Genomic DNA, 19,149 nt, shown 5'->3' on the forward strand with positions numbered 1-19,149 from the left:
TGTCTCCTCTCCACCCTGGGGCTACATTCAGTTGTAATCGCCCATGCAGTATGGAGGAAAGGAGACGGGACGTAAGAGTAATTGTAAGTCACTCACCGTAGTGACTAACGTACTTAGTCCCCTTTCCTCCATACGTCGCACTATCCTCCCCCTAATGATACTGGTGTCATTAGGCAATGTTTAATCTATTGTCGACGCATCAATGGGGACTGAGGTGTGGCGCTGGAGGGCGGAGTCAGGGAAGCGCATGCTCCTGGGGCTGCACCCCGCGCGCCTCTAAATTTAAAGGGGAAGGTTTTTTCTAGTGAAAAAGGTTCCGTCTCCCGTCCCTTGGAAGGGACGCTCATACAGTATGGAGGAAAGGGGACTAGGACTAAGAGTACATTAGTTAATACGGTGAGTAACTTATAATTTAGTACTCCCTCCTCTAAATTTTCACTGCTTTGGGAGTCTATCTAAGATGAGGAATACGTGGGAGGACACAATCCATTCGAAGAACAAGTTACTTACCAATTGTTACGTTCTTTCAATTGGATGTCCTCCCACCTATTCCTCATCGACCCTCCCAACCTACCCCACCGTACAGTTTATGTATTTTACACTTAATGTTCCTTGAGACCTTACGGTCTAAGGGTACGCCTTATCAACTCAGGTTGAGAATATCGAAAAAACAGCACTGAAGACAACGGGTGTGGCTTGATCCATTTATACTACGTATGACTTCGGCACTCTACGGCAGCCCTCGGGACTTCGGTGCCACAACATCGAGCACAGCGCCCTCTGGTGTGGAATTTTACTCCTACGTTCCGTCCCCTTTCCTCCATACTTATGGGACATTCCTCCGTCCTGTGGGACGGGACCGCAGCACTTTGTAAAAAGCATCACATTTTTCAAAAATGTGTCCTTCACTTTTTACGTGGGGTACCGCACGCAGCCGTAACCCTGCCCTCCTTAGCTCCGCCCAGCGCATCACCGATCGGTTCTTTTCTCCGACGTTCGGGACTGGACCCACCTGCATCTTCGGAAGATTTTTTTTTTTCTTCCAGTGTCCTTCTCTCCTGCTCCGGTTTAGCGGTCGAGTAGTACTCTCTCTATGCTGTTTCGGTTAGATTTTCCTAATTGTTCTTCCTGCGAACGACGCTTCGCTAGGGCGGATCCCCCATCCTCTGTTTAGAGTGTTTGGGTCTGGATCACCTGTGGGACTTGTGCTTCTACTGCGATTCCCTTTCGGTCCAGGCTATTCAATGACGTCTGGAACGGTGGTAGGAGGTGTTCCAGCGTGTTCCCCCTCTGCATTTTCAGAGTTTCAATCGACGAGAAGAAGAGACGCCCGGTAAGTTCTTTAGTTTTTAGGGCACCCCGACCGGGGGACTCCTTCCCGGTCCGGGAGGGCCTTTAAAAGCTCTGTCACCGGGGTTTCCACTTAGGTGCCTTCTAGGCCTAAAAGAAGTACCAGAGTTTTCTCCGAGGGCCTCCGTGAGGGGCCTACTCACACCGGATTGCAATCCGAGGCCCCTCGTGTGGGGGCTATTCAACGGCCCAGTTCTAGTGAGGTGGTGGGTACCGGAGCTTGCTTCGAAGTCTCCTTGTCTGATGCTTCCCATAAAGAGACTGGGGCGCGCCCCGAGGCCTTTATTTAGGTTTTCTGTACCGAACCAAGGTTCAAAGCCCCTCCTGAGGGAGCTGGTACCGGACTCCGGTCCGAGGTTCCTCTATCAGAGGCTAAGGTGACCGACAGAACTAGGGCCTGTTGAGCTCTTGTCGGTGAGGTGGGTTCCTCATTGGTCCCGATCTAAAGGGCATACCGGTTCTGTTGAGGGGGCACAGAGAGAGCTTGCTGACTCTGTTACCAGCGTTGCTGAGGTTCCTCTTTTAGAGGCTAATTTGGCTATTAGTATGTCTCAGAAACATCCTAGGCCACACAGTACCGGCTCTGCCGAGGTTCCTTGTGTCAAGGCTAAAGTCAAGACCCCTGCCTCACTCAGACATGTGACACAGTTCTCCTCGGGTGTTGACAAAATGGTGCCCGGTCCCGCGCGAACTGCGACGGCCATTTTGGACTCTTTCCTTACACCTACGCCATCGGCGTTGGGTGTTGGGAGCATTTTATCGGGTGAACAGCGTTTTCCTAGTGCACCGTTTCGTCCAGTTTGTCTGGAACGCTCAGATACCATTCCAGCACTCGTTCCCGCTCCCTGCGCATCTGCGCCATTGATTTACGTCAACCCAGCTGGTGAGGGCCCCTTTTGGCAATCCTCTCCTTTGCAGCCCTGAGGCTATTCCGCTCAGGAGAGGCTTACTCCTGCCACAGTGTCTAAGCCTTCGACAGAGGATGCCTTCTTCAGAAAATTTCAGAAGCTAATGCATTCCGACCCCATGAAGGAATATTTGAGGTCTTTTTAAGGAAATCTGCCCTCCAGGCCCCGGTTCTGTTCCGACGGTTCCCGTCACAACACCAGTTGTTCCGGCAGCTCTCCCACCTCTACCAGTTGCCCCACCTCCAGCCCTTCTGCCTCCACCGCCCTTGTCTCCCATAGACCAGTCATCGGCAGAGCCAGATGTGACGCAGGTCGATCCTGACGTGTTGGATGACGCGCAAGGGGATCAGGATGGCGATGACCAGCCCTGCTCTGTTAGGGCATTCCGTGACCGGATACTGGACATGACTCTTCTGGATGTTCCAGTACCTGAGGCACCCCCTCTGCAAGAACTGGTGCTTTCGGGGGCGTTCACCTTGTCTCCTCAGGAGCGCACGGCTTGTTCTTTCAGAAGGACGTTTGGCCGAGGTCCGCAAAGTCTGGGATAAGCCACACTCTGGACTGCATGTTAACAAAAAGATTGACGCTCGTTATAGGCTGCATACTTCAGAGGAGGTAGCCTTAGCGTCTTGCTTGCTTCCTTCCTCCACAGTGGTGAAGCTTCAATCCAGACCGGCTTCTGCATTCTCTACGGCGGCGGCTCAGGTACCCTCCAAAGAGGAAAAGTTACTTGACTTTTTGGGGAGGAAGATCTTTGCTAATTCGGCTCTGCAGATGCGCCAGGCGAATGCAGAGATCATTTTAGTGGGGGCAAATATGAAAATGTGGAAAGGTCTGTCGGAATTTGAGTAGTTCATTCCTGTGGACAAGCTGGAGGATTTTAAGGCTGGCTCGTCAGATGCCAGAGTCCTGGCGCAGAATATGCTTGAGGCTGCAGCATAGCATGTCGACATTTCGCCTTGGGCCTCATGCTTGGCTTGGACACGTCTCGTCACGCTTGGCTTCACGCCACAAAGTTTTCCAAGGAGGTGCAGGATAAAGTTGTGGACCTACCCTTTGACAGCAAAGAACTGTTCCATTCGTCAACTGACGTAGAGCTGACTAAAACAAAGGACAGCACTCAGACGGCCAAGTCTTTGTCTGTTCTGGTAAAACCACCTTTTAGGGCTCAGAGAACGCCTTCGCAGCCTCTGTCTTCCTCTGGTTTCCGGGGGTTTCTAGATCGGAAAACACAGTCGATCCTCCAGCTGGAAATTCCCACCGGCGTCAGCAGCAAGGCCGGTTTTTCTCTCGGTCCTCGACCTCCTCCTCAGGATCTTGGGGTCCCGCCTCTGAGAAACCCACTAAATGAGGGTTTTTGGCTCTCGCATGAGACCCGGTGTGAGGGCGCATTGCGTCTCACTTGGAGGCGCGGCAGACCATCACTGAGGACCAGTGGGTCTTGTCAGTAGCTTGCGCGGGCTTCCTCTCGCCCCTTGCCCCTACCCCACCCTTCAATCCTCCTTTCCACCAGTCGGGGACGCCCTCCCTCAGAGCCGAAGTCCAGAAGCTTCTGGATCTCAAGGCGGTGGAACCTGTTCCTCTAGGGGAGCGAGGGGAGGGCTTCTACTCCAGTCTGTTCACGGTACCCAAACCCAACTAGGCTGGCCTGTGTACCATCCTAGACCTTTCCCAGTTCAACCTTTCTCTTACCCAAGAGAAATTCAATATGATCACCCCCAGCCAGATAAAGTCCTCTCTTCAGAAGGGTGACTGGCTCAGCGTGGGGGACCTTCAGGATGCTTATATGCATTTCCTCATTGGGAGCCCGCATTGGAAATACCTACGGTTTTCCATGGGAGAGGAGTATTTCCAGTTTTCTGTGCTCCCTTTTGGTCTCAGCTTGGCACTGCGTGTCTTTACGAAGATGTTGGTCATCGCAGCTTATCTTCGGCTTCAGGGTATCCATGTGTATCCGTATTTGGACGACTGGCTGCTGCGCAGTCCCTGTCCACTGAAAGCCTCGAGCAACCCTCAGTCTCTCCTCCAGCTCCTGTTACACCTTGGGCTGTCTGTGAACTGGCAGAAATCCTCCATGATGGTCTTTCAGGACTTGATTTTTCCTGGGTTTTCGTTGGAACATAATCGATTGCAAGGTATACCTGACTGGGGACAGAATGGCGGACCTGTTCGCCACATGTCAGGTGTTTATGCAGTTGGAGAGTACGTCGGCATGGTAGTTTCAGATGCTTCTGTGCCTCATGGCTTTATGCGTGGTTGCTCTTCCTCTTGCTCGTATCAAGATGAGGCAGCCGCAGATGGCTCTTCGGAGCTCATGGCTTCAGGCAGTGGATCCAGATTCCAAAATGATACTGGTTCCATCGTTCATGAGGATGGACCTCTTGTGGTGGTCGTCTCTCCGCAGTCTGTCGGTGGGCGCTCCCTTCCAGGACCCTTGCCCGCTATTGACTGTCACAACGGACTCCCCCCTTCTGGGTTGGGGGGCGATGCTGGATCATCTTCAAGTTTCAGATCTCTGGTCGCCACAGGACAGACAGCTTCATATAAATTATCTGGAGCTTCTGGCTATCTTCCTGGGGCTGAAACGTTAAAACCAGGCATTGTCAACAAGGTGCTCCGTGTCCGCATGGACAATGCAGTGTCCGTGTTCTATATCAACAAGCAGGGGGTACCAGGTCTCGTCCTCTTGTGGATCTTGCCATTCAGATCTAGGAATGGACCATTCAGCATGGTTCTGGCTGGTAGCGGTTCACATCCCGGGCCAACTGAATGTCACTGCAGATGCCCTCAGCCGGCGAGCAATTTTCAGCTACGAGTGGGAACTGAACACAGAGATCCTCTCGGACTTTTTCGCTGTTGGGGCACTCCAGAAGTGGACCTCTTTGCGACATTTATAAACAAGAATCTTCCCCTGTATGCCTCCAGGAACGGGCTCGGAGCCTCCTCATTCGGGGATGCTCTCGAAATCCCGTGGCACAATATGAAGGCCTACGCTTTTCCACCTCTTCCTCAACTTGCAAAGCCACCCGATGGATCAGAGGAACAGTGAATTGCTGCCTGCTGTTCATAGCCCCTTGGTGGCCAGCCAGGTTTTGGTTTTTGGAGCTTCAGCATCTATCAGTGTGCCCGCCGCTCAAGCTTCCACTGGGTCCCGACCTGCTTCACCAGAGTGATCAACAACTGTGGTACCCCACCCCACAATCGTTCAGCACTTCAACTTGTCTGCGGATAACATGCACACTATTCAAGCCGCCAGGAAGCCCTCAACAAGATCTCAGTATAAATGTAAATGGCTACGCTTCTGTCACTGGTGTTTGGCTATTCACCTAGACCCCAGGGAGTCTACTATCGACATGGTCCTGTCTTTTGTCTCACATCTGGCAGAGTCTGGCATCCAGGTCTTCTCTTGTAGGACATATTTAACGGCTATTGCCGCTTATTTGTCCACTGACCAGTGTTCCTTTTCACTTTCTAATCAAGTCATTAAAAGCCACTTTGCCGGCCTGATGCATATTTATCCTCCTGTTCACAAACTGCATCCAAGGTGGGATTTGAATGTGGTCCTTATTGCATTGTCCTAAGCCTTTTGAGCCCATAGCTACTGTCGATTTTAAGTACCTTTCCTGGAAAGTGTCGTTTTTGATTGCTGTGACTTCGGCAAGGCGTGTAAGTGAGCTTCAGGCCTTGTCGGTTGAGCATCCATTCCTTACTTTTCATAAAGATAAGGTTGTCGTGCGAAAGAGTCCCGCCTTTCTTCCTAAGGTGGTCTCCGATTTTCATCAGAATCAGTCGATTTCATTGCCTGTATTCCTCCCAGACCCGGCCTCAGAGGTCAAGAGTTCTGCACTGCCTCGACGTTAGAAGAGCCCTTAAATTCTATCTGGACAGAACATCTGAGCTCAGGAACTCCTCACAGCTTTTTGTGACCTTCTGAAATCCGCAGGGAAAGCCTGCCTCGAAAGCGAACATCTCCGGGTGGATCGCTGCCTGTATTTCTGAGGGTCTTCGGGTCCCAAACGGAATTCATGCTCATCTTGTGTAGGGCAGGGCGGCTGCCGTTGCTTTCCAAAAATATGTTCCCTGAGAGACCATCGCGAAAGTGGCTACGTGAGCCTCCCCATCGGCCTTTTTGTAGGCATTACTGTCTGGACCTGAGCTCCAGGGCTGATGCTCCATTCGGTCAAGCTGTGCTTAAGGACCTGTTTCAGTAAGGAGTTTCCATCCACCCGTAATTCCTGCGAGGAGTGCTTGGGAATCTATCGTACGTATGGAGAAAAGTGGACGGGACGTAGGAGTATAATAAAGTTACTCACCGTAGTGACTACCTTACTCCTAGTCCATAGTCCCCTTTCCTCCATATGCGCGCCCTCCGTCACCTCTAAAAAGGTTCCTCTGTTATTGCTTAAAGGTCATAGACCTGGCGATAGAAAAGGACTGATGGACAAAGCGCTGGGTGGAGTTAAGGAGGGCGGGATTACGGCCGCATGCGGTACACCGCGTTAAAAGAGAAGAACACATTTTTCAAAAATGTGATGCTTTTTACAAAGTACTCCGGTCCCGTCCCACAGGACGGAGGAATTTCCCATAAGCATGGAGGAAAGGGGACCATGGACTAGGAGTAAGGTAGTCACTACGGTGAGTATCTATTTTTTCTCCGCAGCAGCAAAGCTGATGATACGAATATCGAAGATGAATACGTGGGAGGAACATCCAATCGAAAGAACATTACAGTTGGTAACTTGTTCTTTTAATGGCTACAGTAACGCCTCTCACTGATTCCTCATCCTCCTGCCTTCTCCATTAAATGTAGAGCTGATTTGTTTCATTTTAATTTTTGCAATTCTTTTTGAGTCTTCTGCCGTCCCTTTGCTGTGCCTTGTGGGAAAACAGTGGAAATAGCATCTGGCTTAATACACATATAGTATAACAATGCAGAGGAGCCAAGATGGAGTCAACAGTTGGGCCATACAGCACCACCTGGTGACTGTTTTGAAGCTTTTCTGGTTCAGACTGCATCTGGTGTGGATTTCAAAGATGAAACGTGGCATCCATCAGAGAGAACATTCCTAAAGTTAAGTAATGTGCACAATATAAATATCAATGACCCTGTGGTAAAAGCCAAGATATCAAAAGGTGCTGTCATGGCAACATTGAGCTCAATGCCTGTATATTTCACAAAGCATTATTGAATTGATCCTCAGACTTAAGCTGAGGTTTTAGGGAAGAATGCAGCATTTGTATTAGGAACTTGCCAAACGTATATGGTAACATGCATTTATATCCATGAACTCTTTCGTCCATATAATGTTTGGAGGTCTTTGCATCGGTGTAAATGTAAAGTTCTTTTTTAATATGAAGATATGAGCAGGAAATGGAAAAATAAGAAGATGGAAGGTACAGGTGTTTCCATACTTAAAACATTACATTAACACTGATGTCAAGACCACTGGCGGTTTAGGCACAGATGTGACATCTCTCTTGAATAGATCAAACTGCTTTGTACTCTATGCACAAGATGTGACTAAAAGTGATTCATTCTGCTAAAGGTGACTGTTATTGTCCTGTAACAGTATTTCTACAGCTGGTTTGTTTTACATTCATATGTGAGGCATATGCATTTTCATTTAAAACCAAGGTTTACATTTAGCGTTAAACATTCACATGTATTTTTTTTTCTCCATTGTATGCAATGTGTTCATCTAGATATGGAAAAATATTTACAATTTTAATGGAAACCCCTACTGTATGGATAAAAAGTAATTCCAAACGAAGATGGTGTTTACTGTAGTGAACATTGTGAGAGGAACTTGAGTATCGTATTGTTATCCAGCTTCTCCCCTGCCCATGTTGAAACCACTCCAGAATCCAGTAAACCAGTTGTAATATTCTAGGTCCACCACTATATGTCAAACTATGCACAGCATTTGAATCTAAAATTGAGATGAGCAGGTAAACGAATGTAAGCGGATAGCAAGTCCCGCCGTTCGGTATTGATCCATGTTACTATGAATCTGTTGCCTTTTAATACAAAGTTCTACATTACCTTTTTTTTTTTACTTATTTTTCAGACAATGCCTATGTTGCTTCAAGGAGTATAAGCACTTGGAAATCTTTAATCAAGTTATTTGCGCACTTATTAACTTGGTGATTGCTCAGGTTCAAACTTTGCAGGATCAGCTTTGTAAACATTGCACTAGTAAAATTGATTCAGCGGAGCATGACCAGAATCCCAAAGATGGAGAAGCACTGAATGTGGAAAAGAGTCCAGAGGACAATGAGATTGCTGATAGTCACAAGTCTGAGAAAAAGTTATCTGTCACAAGGACTTGTAATCTAGCAGAAGAGCAATCTGCTAAGAGCACTGACCTTTTTAATGTATGGAGCACTGATGAGAGAGAAAAATTGTTGCTATGTGTCGCAAAAATCTTTCAGATTCAATTTCCCTTGTACACTGCATACAAGCATAATACTCATCCCACCATAGAGGTATTGTATTTTGTTTATTTGTGTTTGCTGTCAATATATGTTTGGTGTGAAAGAAAAATGTACATTGTATTTAAGTCGGTCAATGTTTTGTCTTACAGTAAACAGTTATTTGAGGAAATTGAGCTTTGTATTTGTGATCAATCCATGCTTAATGTGGAGCACTTACATCTTTCAAAGGAATCCTCACTAAGTACCTCAGCATTTTAAAAATTCAACCTCATTGTGAAAATGGCAAATTGGAAATATTTTGTACTTGAAAGGGTTAATGCTACCTCATGTGCATGGATGAATGCATTTGTCTTCTCAACTGACAGACATCTGCTGACACTTGTCTTCAGAGGTCTATAAAATACCATTGAGATTATTAAGACTAGTTGTGGTGTTCCCTCTGCAGTCCCAGTCAACGCAGACAAAATCTTTGTAATGAAAGCTCCTGGTTTTCCATTCACTGTGGTGAAATACCCCATAACCATTAGAAGGTTGCTTTATTTGCCTCTCCAGCAGGGTTGTACCTTTGGGTATTTCCGATTTACTATGCAATTACATGGTTGTCTCGCTGGCACCTCCATCGTGTAGACTTTTGGGGTGGGCAGACGTTGTTTAAAAGAAATTTATATTTTTTTATTATTTTCATATAAGGTATTGATATGTTTCATTTAACCAAGTTTTTTTGTCATTGTAAAGCAGTATGAATTTACGGGGTTAGTGATAATCTCTTTATGCTAAAAATGAAGGTATATATCTAAAAAATAAGTCACAATCTCTGTGCAAGCAGGCCAACCTGCTAATTGTCTGCAACTATGTCCCTTTGGGCCAAAATCAACCAGCTGCCCAGTAATATTAGCTAACACTACCGGTCAGTGCTGTTCTCATGGTTTGGCACAAAATGTAGTGTAAACTACTCACATATTTTATTAGTCTTTTATAATGTGCAAACTTGTAATTTACAAAAGATTTCAGAGTGCAAAGAAAAAGGAGTGCACGTGAGAGGGGATGGGATGATGTGGGTGATGTGAAGGCATCATGAAGACACCGATAACAGACTTAAAATTTAAACCAAAGGTATTTATTAACTCAAATGTCAGGATGGTTGCAGGCCTAACGTGCCCTACGCTAAGGTGGGATTTCCCTGCCTGAACGAAACTAAGGAAAGCCTGTCAAAGATTTCAATCTAGCAGTCCGTCTGTGTCCAAAACCTATTCTTGCCCTCACGAGAAGAACAAACAAAGGTGTAGGGATGTCAAAATAAACAGTGTTCACCTTAAAGTTCCGAACTTCTTCCCGCTCACAGCTACCTCTCAGCTCCCCTTCCCTAAGCACAAGCAAGTTCCATGAAAGAGTCTTGAAGTTTCCCTTTCTCCAGCTCAAAATTTATAATTGAGTCACTACTGGGGTTACCTTTCCCCAAGTTTCATACGCAACAATCCAAACAAAAGAAGGGGGTCTTGGGATCCCAGTTCAAAGACCACATATATAAACTTTCCCTTCCCCAACACTTCAATGTCTCTCACAGGCTCCTTGGAACTTGCTCTTGTGCATCAGATTATCACTTGCTTCCTTTTTATTGTTCTCAGGATGTATGGCTTCTCTTACTTCTCCTTAGCTACCTGTGGCTCTGCCACCATGTGTCGCACACCCCTTTCCAAATGGCAGCTTTGTCACACAATTCAGTTCTTGTGGTTTACTGTTTAGACCTTCTTCATTGTGAATCAGTCATTCAATGATGTTCAATTGTAGTTCATAGTTTAATGCAATCTTACGTAGCTTAGTTATATTCAGCTTCAAGATATGAGTTCATTTGTGATGCTACATACATTTAATATTCAGCGTTTTACTAGTTTGTTTCATTATAAAATTTCCCTTCTAGTTCGGTATTCAATATACATTCTCTTCTGAGTTAGTTACTCAATGGGCACTTACGTACTTTACGCTTCCTTCTAATTAAGGAAGCGGAAATTAAGTATTCAATATAAAATTGTTTTCAATACTTTCATTCTGTTGTTGAAGACTCTCGAAAAAGTTTCTATCAGGCGTTTGACCACTTCAAAATGTTAAATAGTTCACAACGGAAGGATACATAACGTTTGGACGATTTCAGAAACATGCTTGTTCCTTTAACAAGGCACGCGCCCTCTCCACTACATTATATTGGTCTTTGGCCTCATTGACAATAGCGGTTTATTTCAAGAAGCTCACCGTTACAGTAACATCGGGTGTCTCGCTCTGAGAAATTCACCGGCTCCCTTGGAAGTCTTCTGCATCGCGCAGGCCACACACTTGAAGGCCTCTATCCAGGGGGATTCACTCTGCCCCTCAGACACTCTCGTGCCCTTGAAGCCCCACGGGAGAAAAAGCAGTCCCTTAATTTGAACGAAGGACGAACTCTCATTTGGTCTCCTTCCGGTTCCTCCCCTCTGCTTCACGGAGCTCCTGCTCCCACCTCGCAATCACTTGGAGCCCCCCAGGTGATACGGTCATTGGTGTGCTTCTGCGGCTGCAGCACGGCTTCCATCTGCTCCCATCAGCGTCTCGCCTCTTTCCTGCAAACGCCCCTTTTAACCACCTGAGTTGTGTAAAGGGTTTGCAGGTGCGTGTCCTTTCCATTAATTGACCGACTATAGTTGGTTGGTTAGCAAGATATGCCTGATCTTTACAATGGTACTCTTCTGAGGCACTCTTCCTTGTCTCAGTACCAAAGTGGTGCATGTTAGTGTGCATTGCTCCTAGTCACTTCTTTCTCGTCACAGTACTGTCAAAAGTCATGTGTGGAAAACTGAGGGTACTGACTACCCATAATTATCAGGGGAGCGTTAGGTGTGTCATCAATGGGGAAAAGGGGGTTGCCATGTTTCACTCAACTTAAATGTTAGCCCTTTTGTCCTTTTTCTTGTACATCTGGATGGTAGCGCCCATTTTTCCCTTGATTAATGGAACATGGATTACAATATCCTCTTACTCGTTTTGGAATAGAGGGTTCCTTTTGGAAGGAACATGGGGGAAATACAGCGCCTCGCCTAAGTATCTCACTCCCAATCCCCGAGAACCCTCTACCCAGGTGATCCTCCCTCGCTTCTGCACCCCCAGGGTCGGGTTCTAAAAGCGATGGCCTTTCCCTTTTATAGAAGATCTCAAGGGAATGGAAGTGAGAATACCCTCTGGTTTCTCACAGTGAGGGGAAGAGGGACTGGGAGTAAGATGAGGGAGGGACGCCAGATAGTCAAGGCATTGAATGCTGAGCGTACAGCAGATTACCATATAGGCATCTTGATAATCTATAATCTTCTTTATAGATAATGGTCTGCAAGTGGTCTTATCCGGACCCGGGACGTTTTGCTGCCCTGCAGATAGTATTCCTTTAAGCCTGCCGGGAGGCAGTGCTTACATCCTGCTACACACCGGGTCTACCCATAATACCACTAACCTCCCAAAATGGCCACGAAAGTGGTCTGCAAGTGGCGTTACCCGGTGTTTGCCGGTGAGGGCCGGCGCCTGCCGCCGTGTGGGATGTTTTCATGGATACTCTTGAGGAAATTGTACCTGGAGCCGGTATAATGAAAAAGCTGACAGGAGTTTAACAGGAAATGGCGAGCGAGTTGGCGAGCATGCAAACGAGATTGCAGGTGAGACAGCGCTGCCACTCATTATTGTAGCCCACCCCCCGCCTCCCATTCTCGCCTTCACAGGCAACTTATCTGACTAATCTGCATTTAAAACAAATACGTCTCCCATTCTGTGCTTGTGAGTATGTGGGCGTGTCTTTAGACCCAACTCTACCATCTACGAATTCCAAGGCGAGTAAAGAAAGGAAGCAAAGGTCAACCCCTGACTGACTTGTTCTTGAGGATATTGGTCCGCTGGCTGGGACTGGGACGACGTGTTGGGGGGGCAGACTCCGCACGCTGCCGTCAATCTGTCAAGTGTGCCGGCGAGTGAAAACAATAAACAAGATCATGAGGGGAGGGAGGGTTTCAGTGCAGAGCCTCCGTCTACGCCCCCGACAGTGATACTGACTTCAACACCTAACCCCCTCCAGTCGCCTCATATGATGGCCTTGCCAGGGGGAGCAAATGACCGGAGGTTGGTGTACACTACGTCCCCCACTATAGGAGCTTTGGCGCATTTATCTCACCTGGTACAAATAATGAGGGTTGGAAAAAAAGCATTGATGAAAAGGTTAAAGCAAGGGTAGATAGCCTGAGACCAGGTGATGGTGATGACAATCCCTCTGGGCTCCACCCTTTTAGGCCCAGGGAGGACTCCACTTGGCAACCATCAGAGCGGCCTGCAGTATTAGGGGGGAGTGAGGTTGGTGACCTGGTAGTGATGCCTTCAATCGCAGCACCTCCCACAAATGGTCTAAAAAGTACTGAGCCCCCCGATCCAGCCCTTAAATCAACCTGTATCGGTGGAATCATCAAACTTTTGTAATCCAGCAAGATTGACTGAGGGGACCCAGAGAAAGTACAGATCATTACAGGAGGCTGGTTTACAGGAACATAACTTGCAATCAGAGCGGCCAGTACACAATGCAAATGAAGACGACTATGAAATAGCCAGTGATCAGGCAACTACAACCTGGGAGGAAGTAGACAACTGGGACATTTTTGGCGATATTCCCCTAGTGCCTGACAGCTGTGAGGAGGGGATGAAAGTGAACAATTGTAACGCTGGTGAACAAATGGTAAATGACTCTATCCGAGAGACTGGAGTAGAAATGGAAGAGAGGGGGCAAATAAGAAAAAGAGCGTGTATAGGAAAGGGAGCGGACCGTAAATCGATCACCAATCGCGCCCTCAGATAATCTAAGCGACTCAAAAAAAAAAGATTTGAGTAACTCATTGTTAGTGGAAAAACTTATTAAAGACATTTCGGCACTCACAGGAAAGATTGTTCGAGGAAATACCGAAAAGTCTGTCTTTATTGAGGACAAAATTGCAGCCCTTAATAAAGATCCCAAAAAGGACACTAATTTTGGTTATGGACTAGCATCATCCAGTGTTAATCTGGATACACATCAAGCAATTCAATCTCCAAATGAAACGCTGATTTAACAACCCATTTTTTAAAAATATATTTTTATTGGTTTCAAATGCAACAGTCAACTTAACACTACCGCACCAACCCCTAACCCCCTCCCACCGGAAGATCAATACTCTCAGTTTTACATGAGCCAAAATTATGCTTTAAACAGGTCCAGGATTCTTATTTTATGTGGACACCACTGCTCCATATAGTACGATTGGAGATACTCCAATACCTACCCCCTTTCTTTTACGAAAGATCCCTTTGTGCCTTGAATATTATGTGTTAGTCTTTCTATTGCTAGTAGTGTCCATACCCTCTGGAGCCAACTGAACAGTAGGGGTGGGTCCTTTTTGTTCCCAGTTTTGGGCAATTACCACCCATGCCGCCATCAACAGACGCATAAAGCTTCTCTATTGCGAGTTTGGATATTTTTTATCAGGTCCCTCATCCCACCCAACCATACCTTCTCCTTGGTCCACCTGAGGAAACATCCCCTTCATTTGGGTCTTTACTTCAGTCCAGAATCCCTGAATCACTCTACAGTCCCACCAAATATGTCTCCAAATGCCTTCCCCCTCGCAGCCTCTCCAGCACCTATTTGGCATGTGCGGGTACATTGTATTTAGTCTCTCTGGGGTGTAGTGCCATTGGATCACCACCTTCAGCCACATTTCCCGCATTTGGACCAATCTAGTGAATTTAGGAATACCCTTCCAGAGATCCTCCCACTGTGTTGTACTGATAGGTTCCCCCAAGATACGTTCCCACTTAAGCATATAATTCCACTTCAGTTTCTCTTGTGGAACATTTAGAAATGTATACAACCACAACACCATTTTCTTGGTCCCAGGGTTGGTCAGTGTAAATCTCTCAAACGGGTTGAACTCTCTAGTGGCAGCCTGTTTGACCCTAGGCGTCAATAACCAGTGGTTTAACTGGTCATATATATATATATATGTCCCCCTCTTTAAGATACACAATCACTTACAGGCCTCGAATGACCTGATTTCTTGGTCCTGAAACATTTCCCCTGTTTTTGTGCATCCTGCTTCTTTCCATCTACCAAATGCCCCTTTCTCCATCCCCGGGGGGGAAGTCTGGATTCCCAAACATGGGTGTAAAAGGCCCCTGCTCTTCTGTTAGGATGCCCTTCCCCTGGAGTTCATCCCAGACTTTCAAAGGTGCCTTCACCACTTCGCTTATACGAAGATTAGGGTGCCTGTGTTGTTTCCCCTTCCACAATGTGTCCCAGAGGGGATCTCGCCACTTCCCTATCCTGCTGTGCCCAGATTTTATGGCTCTCCCCACCGATCCATTCCCGGAGTACCCACAGCTGTGCCGCTAGATAGTATTTATAAAAGTGCGGGAGAGACATTCCGCCCACCTGAATTGGGGCTCTTAGTACTGAGCTGGATATCCTGGGGGGCTTCTTTTTCCAGATAAAAGCAGATATTATTTTAGTGAGTGCTCTAAAGAAAGACTTGGGGATTTGTATCGGGATGGCCTGAAAGTAGTAAGCTAACTTCGGGAGAATGGTCATCTTTATCGAGATGATGCGACCCCACCATGAGATCGCTAGAGGGTTCCACGGTTCTGTATCCCTCTTCACCTTCCCCAGGAGCTCAGGAAAGTTGGCACCGTATAAATGATCTACTCTGTGAGTGAGGGTTATGCCTAAATATGTAATCCCTCTATCTGCTACCTTTAAATTTAGCGCTGCTGCTTTACATGTAATGTCCTCTCTATCCCCTGCCAAGATTAATATTTCCGATTTGGCTCTATTTATTTTAAGCCCTGAAATTGCCCCAAAATTGTCTAGTTCCTTTATAACTTCATGAAGGGAATGCACTGGTTCCGCAAGGGCCACCAGCATATCGTCTGCATATGCGACTACTTTATGCTGCCGGCCTGCCATTTCAATTCCTTTGAGGGTGGATGACTCCCTAATTCGGATCAAGAGCCGCTCCAAAAAAAATGGCGTATAACAGGGGGGAAAGTGGGCATCCTTGTTTCGTGCCCCTCTTAATCTCCACTCTGCCTGTGACTTCCCCATTTATGGCTATTCTAATGGACGGAGTATTGTAGTTGGCCTTGATCATTTCCATGAAATGTTCCCCAAACCCCATATGTCGTAGCGTACTGAACAGCATCGATCATTCCACCCCGTCAAAAGCCTTTTCGGCGTCCAGTGATGATAAAATGGCTGGGGTATGTGTGATGCCCATCTTCTCTACCAAATGTGTCAATCTCCTCAGATTATCATGTGTTTGCTGGCTGTGGATAAAACCTGATTGATCTGCCGCAATCAGCTGCGAACACCCCATTTTTTAAAGGGGAGGAGAGGTTCAGAAAGGATATGGATGGAGGACTCCACCCATATCCAAAACAGTCATGGCAGCTCTAACAATATCGGTTGCCCCATTTCCGAAATTATATGAAACCATAAATTAGTCCTTGCAGGAGCGAATTGTGGTCAACCTCAAATCCAAGAAGCAGATGAGCAATCTTGACAGCTTCACAAAAACAATTGAAGGTTAGACAAAGAAACCGAACAAATGACAAATTGTGGCAAATTCGCCTTGGGGACCTGGCAAGAAGTGAGTCAAATGACAAAGCACTCATAATGGAGGCCGTCTTAGAAGACTGTGTGGATGAGGAATGTCCACAAGTCAGAAAATGTATGCTCCACCCAAAACCGAGCATTGGATTCAATAGCTGAAGATGGCAAAGGAGTTGTAGGCAAACAGCATTTAGCTGTTAAAAAGGATGCCGCAAAGGTCGGTAAACAAAGTCCCACCAAGTGTACTCCTAAAGGTGGTCCTTTACAACCTTTAAATGGCAAGTCAACTCTTCGTCCTGCGGACACCAGTGGTGCCAAGGGAAAGGAAAAAAGCCAAAAGGCTCCTTTAGCTGACGTGAGTATGGAGGATCCTAGTAAATCAAGTTTATCGATCTTACAGGCCACCAACCCTGCCGTGAAATCTAGTGGAAACCTGAGTGAATCCATAAGGGGTAAAAAAAAAATCTCAAAACCAAGCCAAAACTGGGAAACCTGACTCAAGGTCCTTTCTAAGGAACATAAGAACTCCTCCTAAATTGGACGATGTACAATGTGCTAAAAAGCCTAGAAGGGAACTGGTGCTAGAAAGTCATTCTCAAGCAGATCGAGCTCCAGAGGTCGTGTTGCACTGCAACAACCCAGCTGATGACTCCCAATTCTCGGAATCCTGCTTGTGTGACCTCATTGAAGTTCTGGAAAATGAGGCAGAAGCGTGGGATAGCTTCAGCTCAACGGATTGACAGGAAATTGAAAATCAGATACGCGATTCGCCATCTGTAATGAATAATGGCCATCCCACGCCTAATATCACTAAGCTAAGCATTAATGTTGAGACAAAGCTAGCAAAAAAAAGCACTAAAAGACTGAGAAAAGCTCCCTGGAGGTAGAGGAAAAGAGAAAAAATAAGGTTTTTCGAACATTAGAAGTAAAAAGAAAGGGAAGTGAAAAGGAAACTAGAACGAAACAAGACATGAAATAGGAAAAAAAAAACAAAGCTATAGCAAAGGATCGACGCAGGTTCAGTCACCCACCGCAGAAGGAGTAGAGGGATCTCAAGGAAGAAGCAAAAAAGGTAAAGAAAGTAAAGTGAAGTTAGCAAAAACCTTGAAGGAGTCAAATAAGGTCCTTCTAAACCGCAAAAAGGTTATGTCCCTCCTGTGGCAAATTCCGGCTCTCCATTTTATTTCATCTGACGACATTGGAATCGTGGAATTTCCAAATGAAAAGAGATTAGACTTGGTGATACCACATCTAAGGTCAGGATTGATTAAGGATTCGTTGATGGAGATGAAAGACAAACTAACTCAACTGGGGTACGATCATGCTGAATATCAAGGTCAGGGCAAGACCTCAGGAAAAATCTTATTTCACGCAACAAAAAACGGCCAAGCAAAGCCTTCTGTAGAAGAACAAACTTGGAAGAATGTGGATATGAAGTCCAAAGCTGGCAAACAATGCCTTAGTGAAACCGATAACGCAAGTGGACAAGGTGAGACGAGGGGAACTCTTGCAGAGGGAAAAATGAGGATCAGCTTAAAAAAACCAACAAGTGAAGCTCAAGTCCAAAAAATGGCCATACCATCAAGGGCGGAAAAAATTCAGCTTCACCATTGACAACTCTAGAAAACAATTAAAAACAAAAAAAGTCACACAGAAAAGATCTTAAAATATAGTTGCTTGGTTCTAGATGGCCGAAGCCCTAGCTGCAAAGAAGAGACAATAGACTGATTAAGGAGGATTGTGTAAAAAAATATGCACATTGCCTCATTGAACACCCGAGGATTTAAGCATTTATACACCGGAGACAACACTTCCTAGGGCAGCATGAAATTATTTGCCTACAAGAAACATGGGTAAGGAAGAAACCATTGTGCAAAGATTGAGGTCTATGTAAACCCTGCAAGGAAAGGAGAAAAGGGGAGACCCTATGCAGGTCTTCTATTTATGGTCAAAATAACAAGTGATCTACAAGTGCTGGAGCATCATACCCCAAACCACTTCGTTCAGATCCTAACGAACAAGATCCTCTCGGAAACCAACGAGGCAAAGATCCTGCTAATTAATTTATACTGGAGTGAAAACAAATGTCCAACCGAGGAATTTATTGATGATATCATGGGGAAAAGTGATAATTCGATGATAGAAGACCCAAATCAATTAATAATCATATGTGGAGATCTCAACATTTAATTGCTAAATAAAGAGGTGAAGCCGAAGAAAGATTCACATTTGGCTGAGGAGGAACGGCGATGGAACGCTGAAATGGAAATCCGCTCAGTGAGGACGCTAAAGAGTTCGATTACCTGGGATCTTCAAGGAGCAGCAGACACCTGGTTTTGCGGTACAAACAGTGCCTGTTTAGACTACTTCTTTGTTGCAGGAAACACCTGGCAACGTATTAAATCACTTGAAGTAAAAAAAACAATCAGCTAGTGACCACACACTTCTGGATATCGAGATGCTGTGGACAGGGGGCAGATGTGACAGATCTAAAATAACCCCAGTTGAAGTTGCTTGGCGCCCCAACAAATTAAGAATAAAGCAGGGGGCTCTTCCGAAATTGGCAGGGCGATACGATCTCTGCGTGACTAGCAACCTGGATGAAGTTGAATGATTGGTTGCTGAAGGAATTCAAAACTAAACATGATTCAATCAAGGCAAGAATGGTTAATAGGAAACATGCCTAGAATAAAGATTTAGTTGACAAAAGGAAAGAATATCAATCTCAGCTATTTTGACTATTAAAGAGTGACAACCCAGAGAAAGAAGAGGAAATCGGAATGTGTAAACAAGTCTATAAAAACTGGCTCCGGTCCACCA

The 19,149-nt window shown here is 46.1% G+C and overlaps 1 protein-coding gene across 1 annotated transcript in view; it reads left to right on the forward strand.

The window, feature by feature from the left end:
• The window catches only part of USP34 (ubiquitin specific peptidase 34), a 3,618,222-nt gene that overhangs the window by 180,504 nt on the left and 3,418,569 nt on the right, over nt 1-19,149 (forward strand). The window contains exon 3 of the mRNA XM_069608012.1: nt 8,327-8,744. Within this exon, the coding sequence (XP_069464113.1) occupies nt 8,327-8,744 (418 nt within the window). The remainder of the gene's footprint in view (nt 1-8,326; nt 8,745-19,149) is intronic.

Source organism: Ambystoma mexicanum, chromosome 4q, assembly GCF_040938575.1.
Source record: "Ambystoma mexicanum isolate Mex_15411 chromosome 4q, UKY_AmexF1_1, whole genome shotgun sequence".
Taxonomy (NCBI): domain Eukaryota; kingdom Metazoa; phylum Chordata; class Amphibia; order Caudata; family Ambystomatidae; genus Ambystoma; species Ambystoma mexicanum.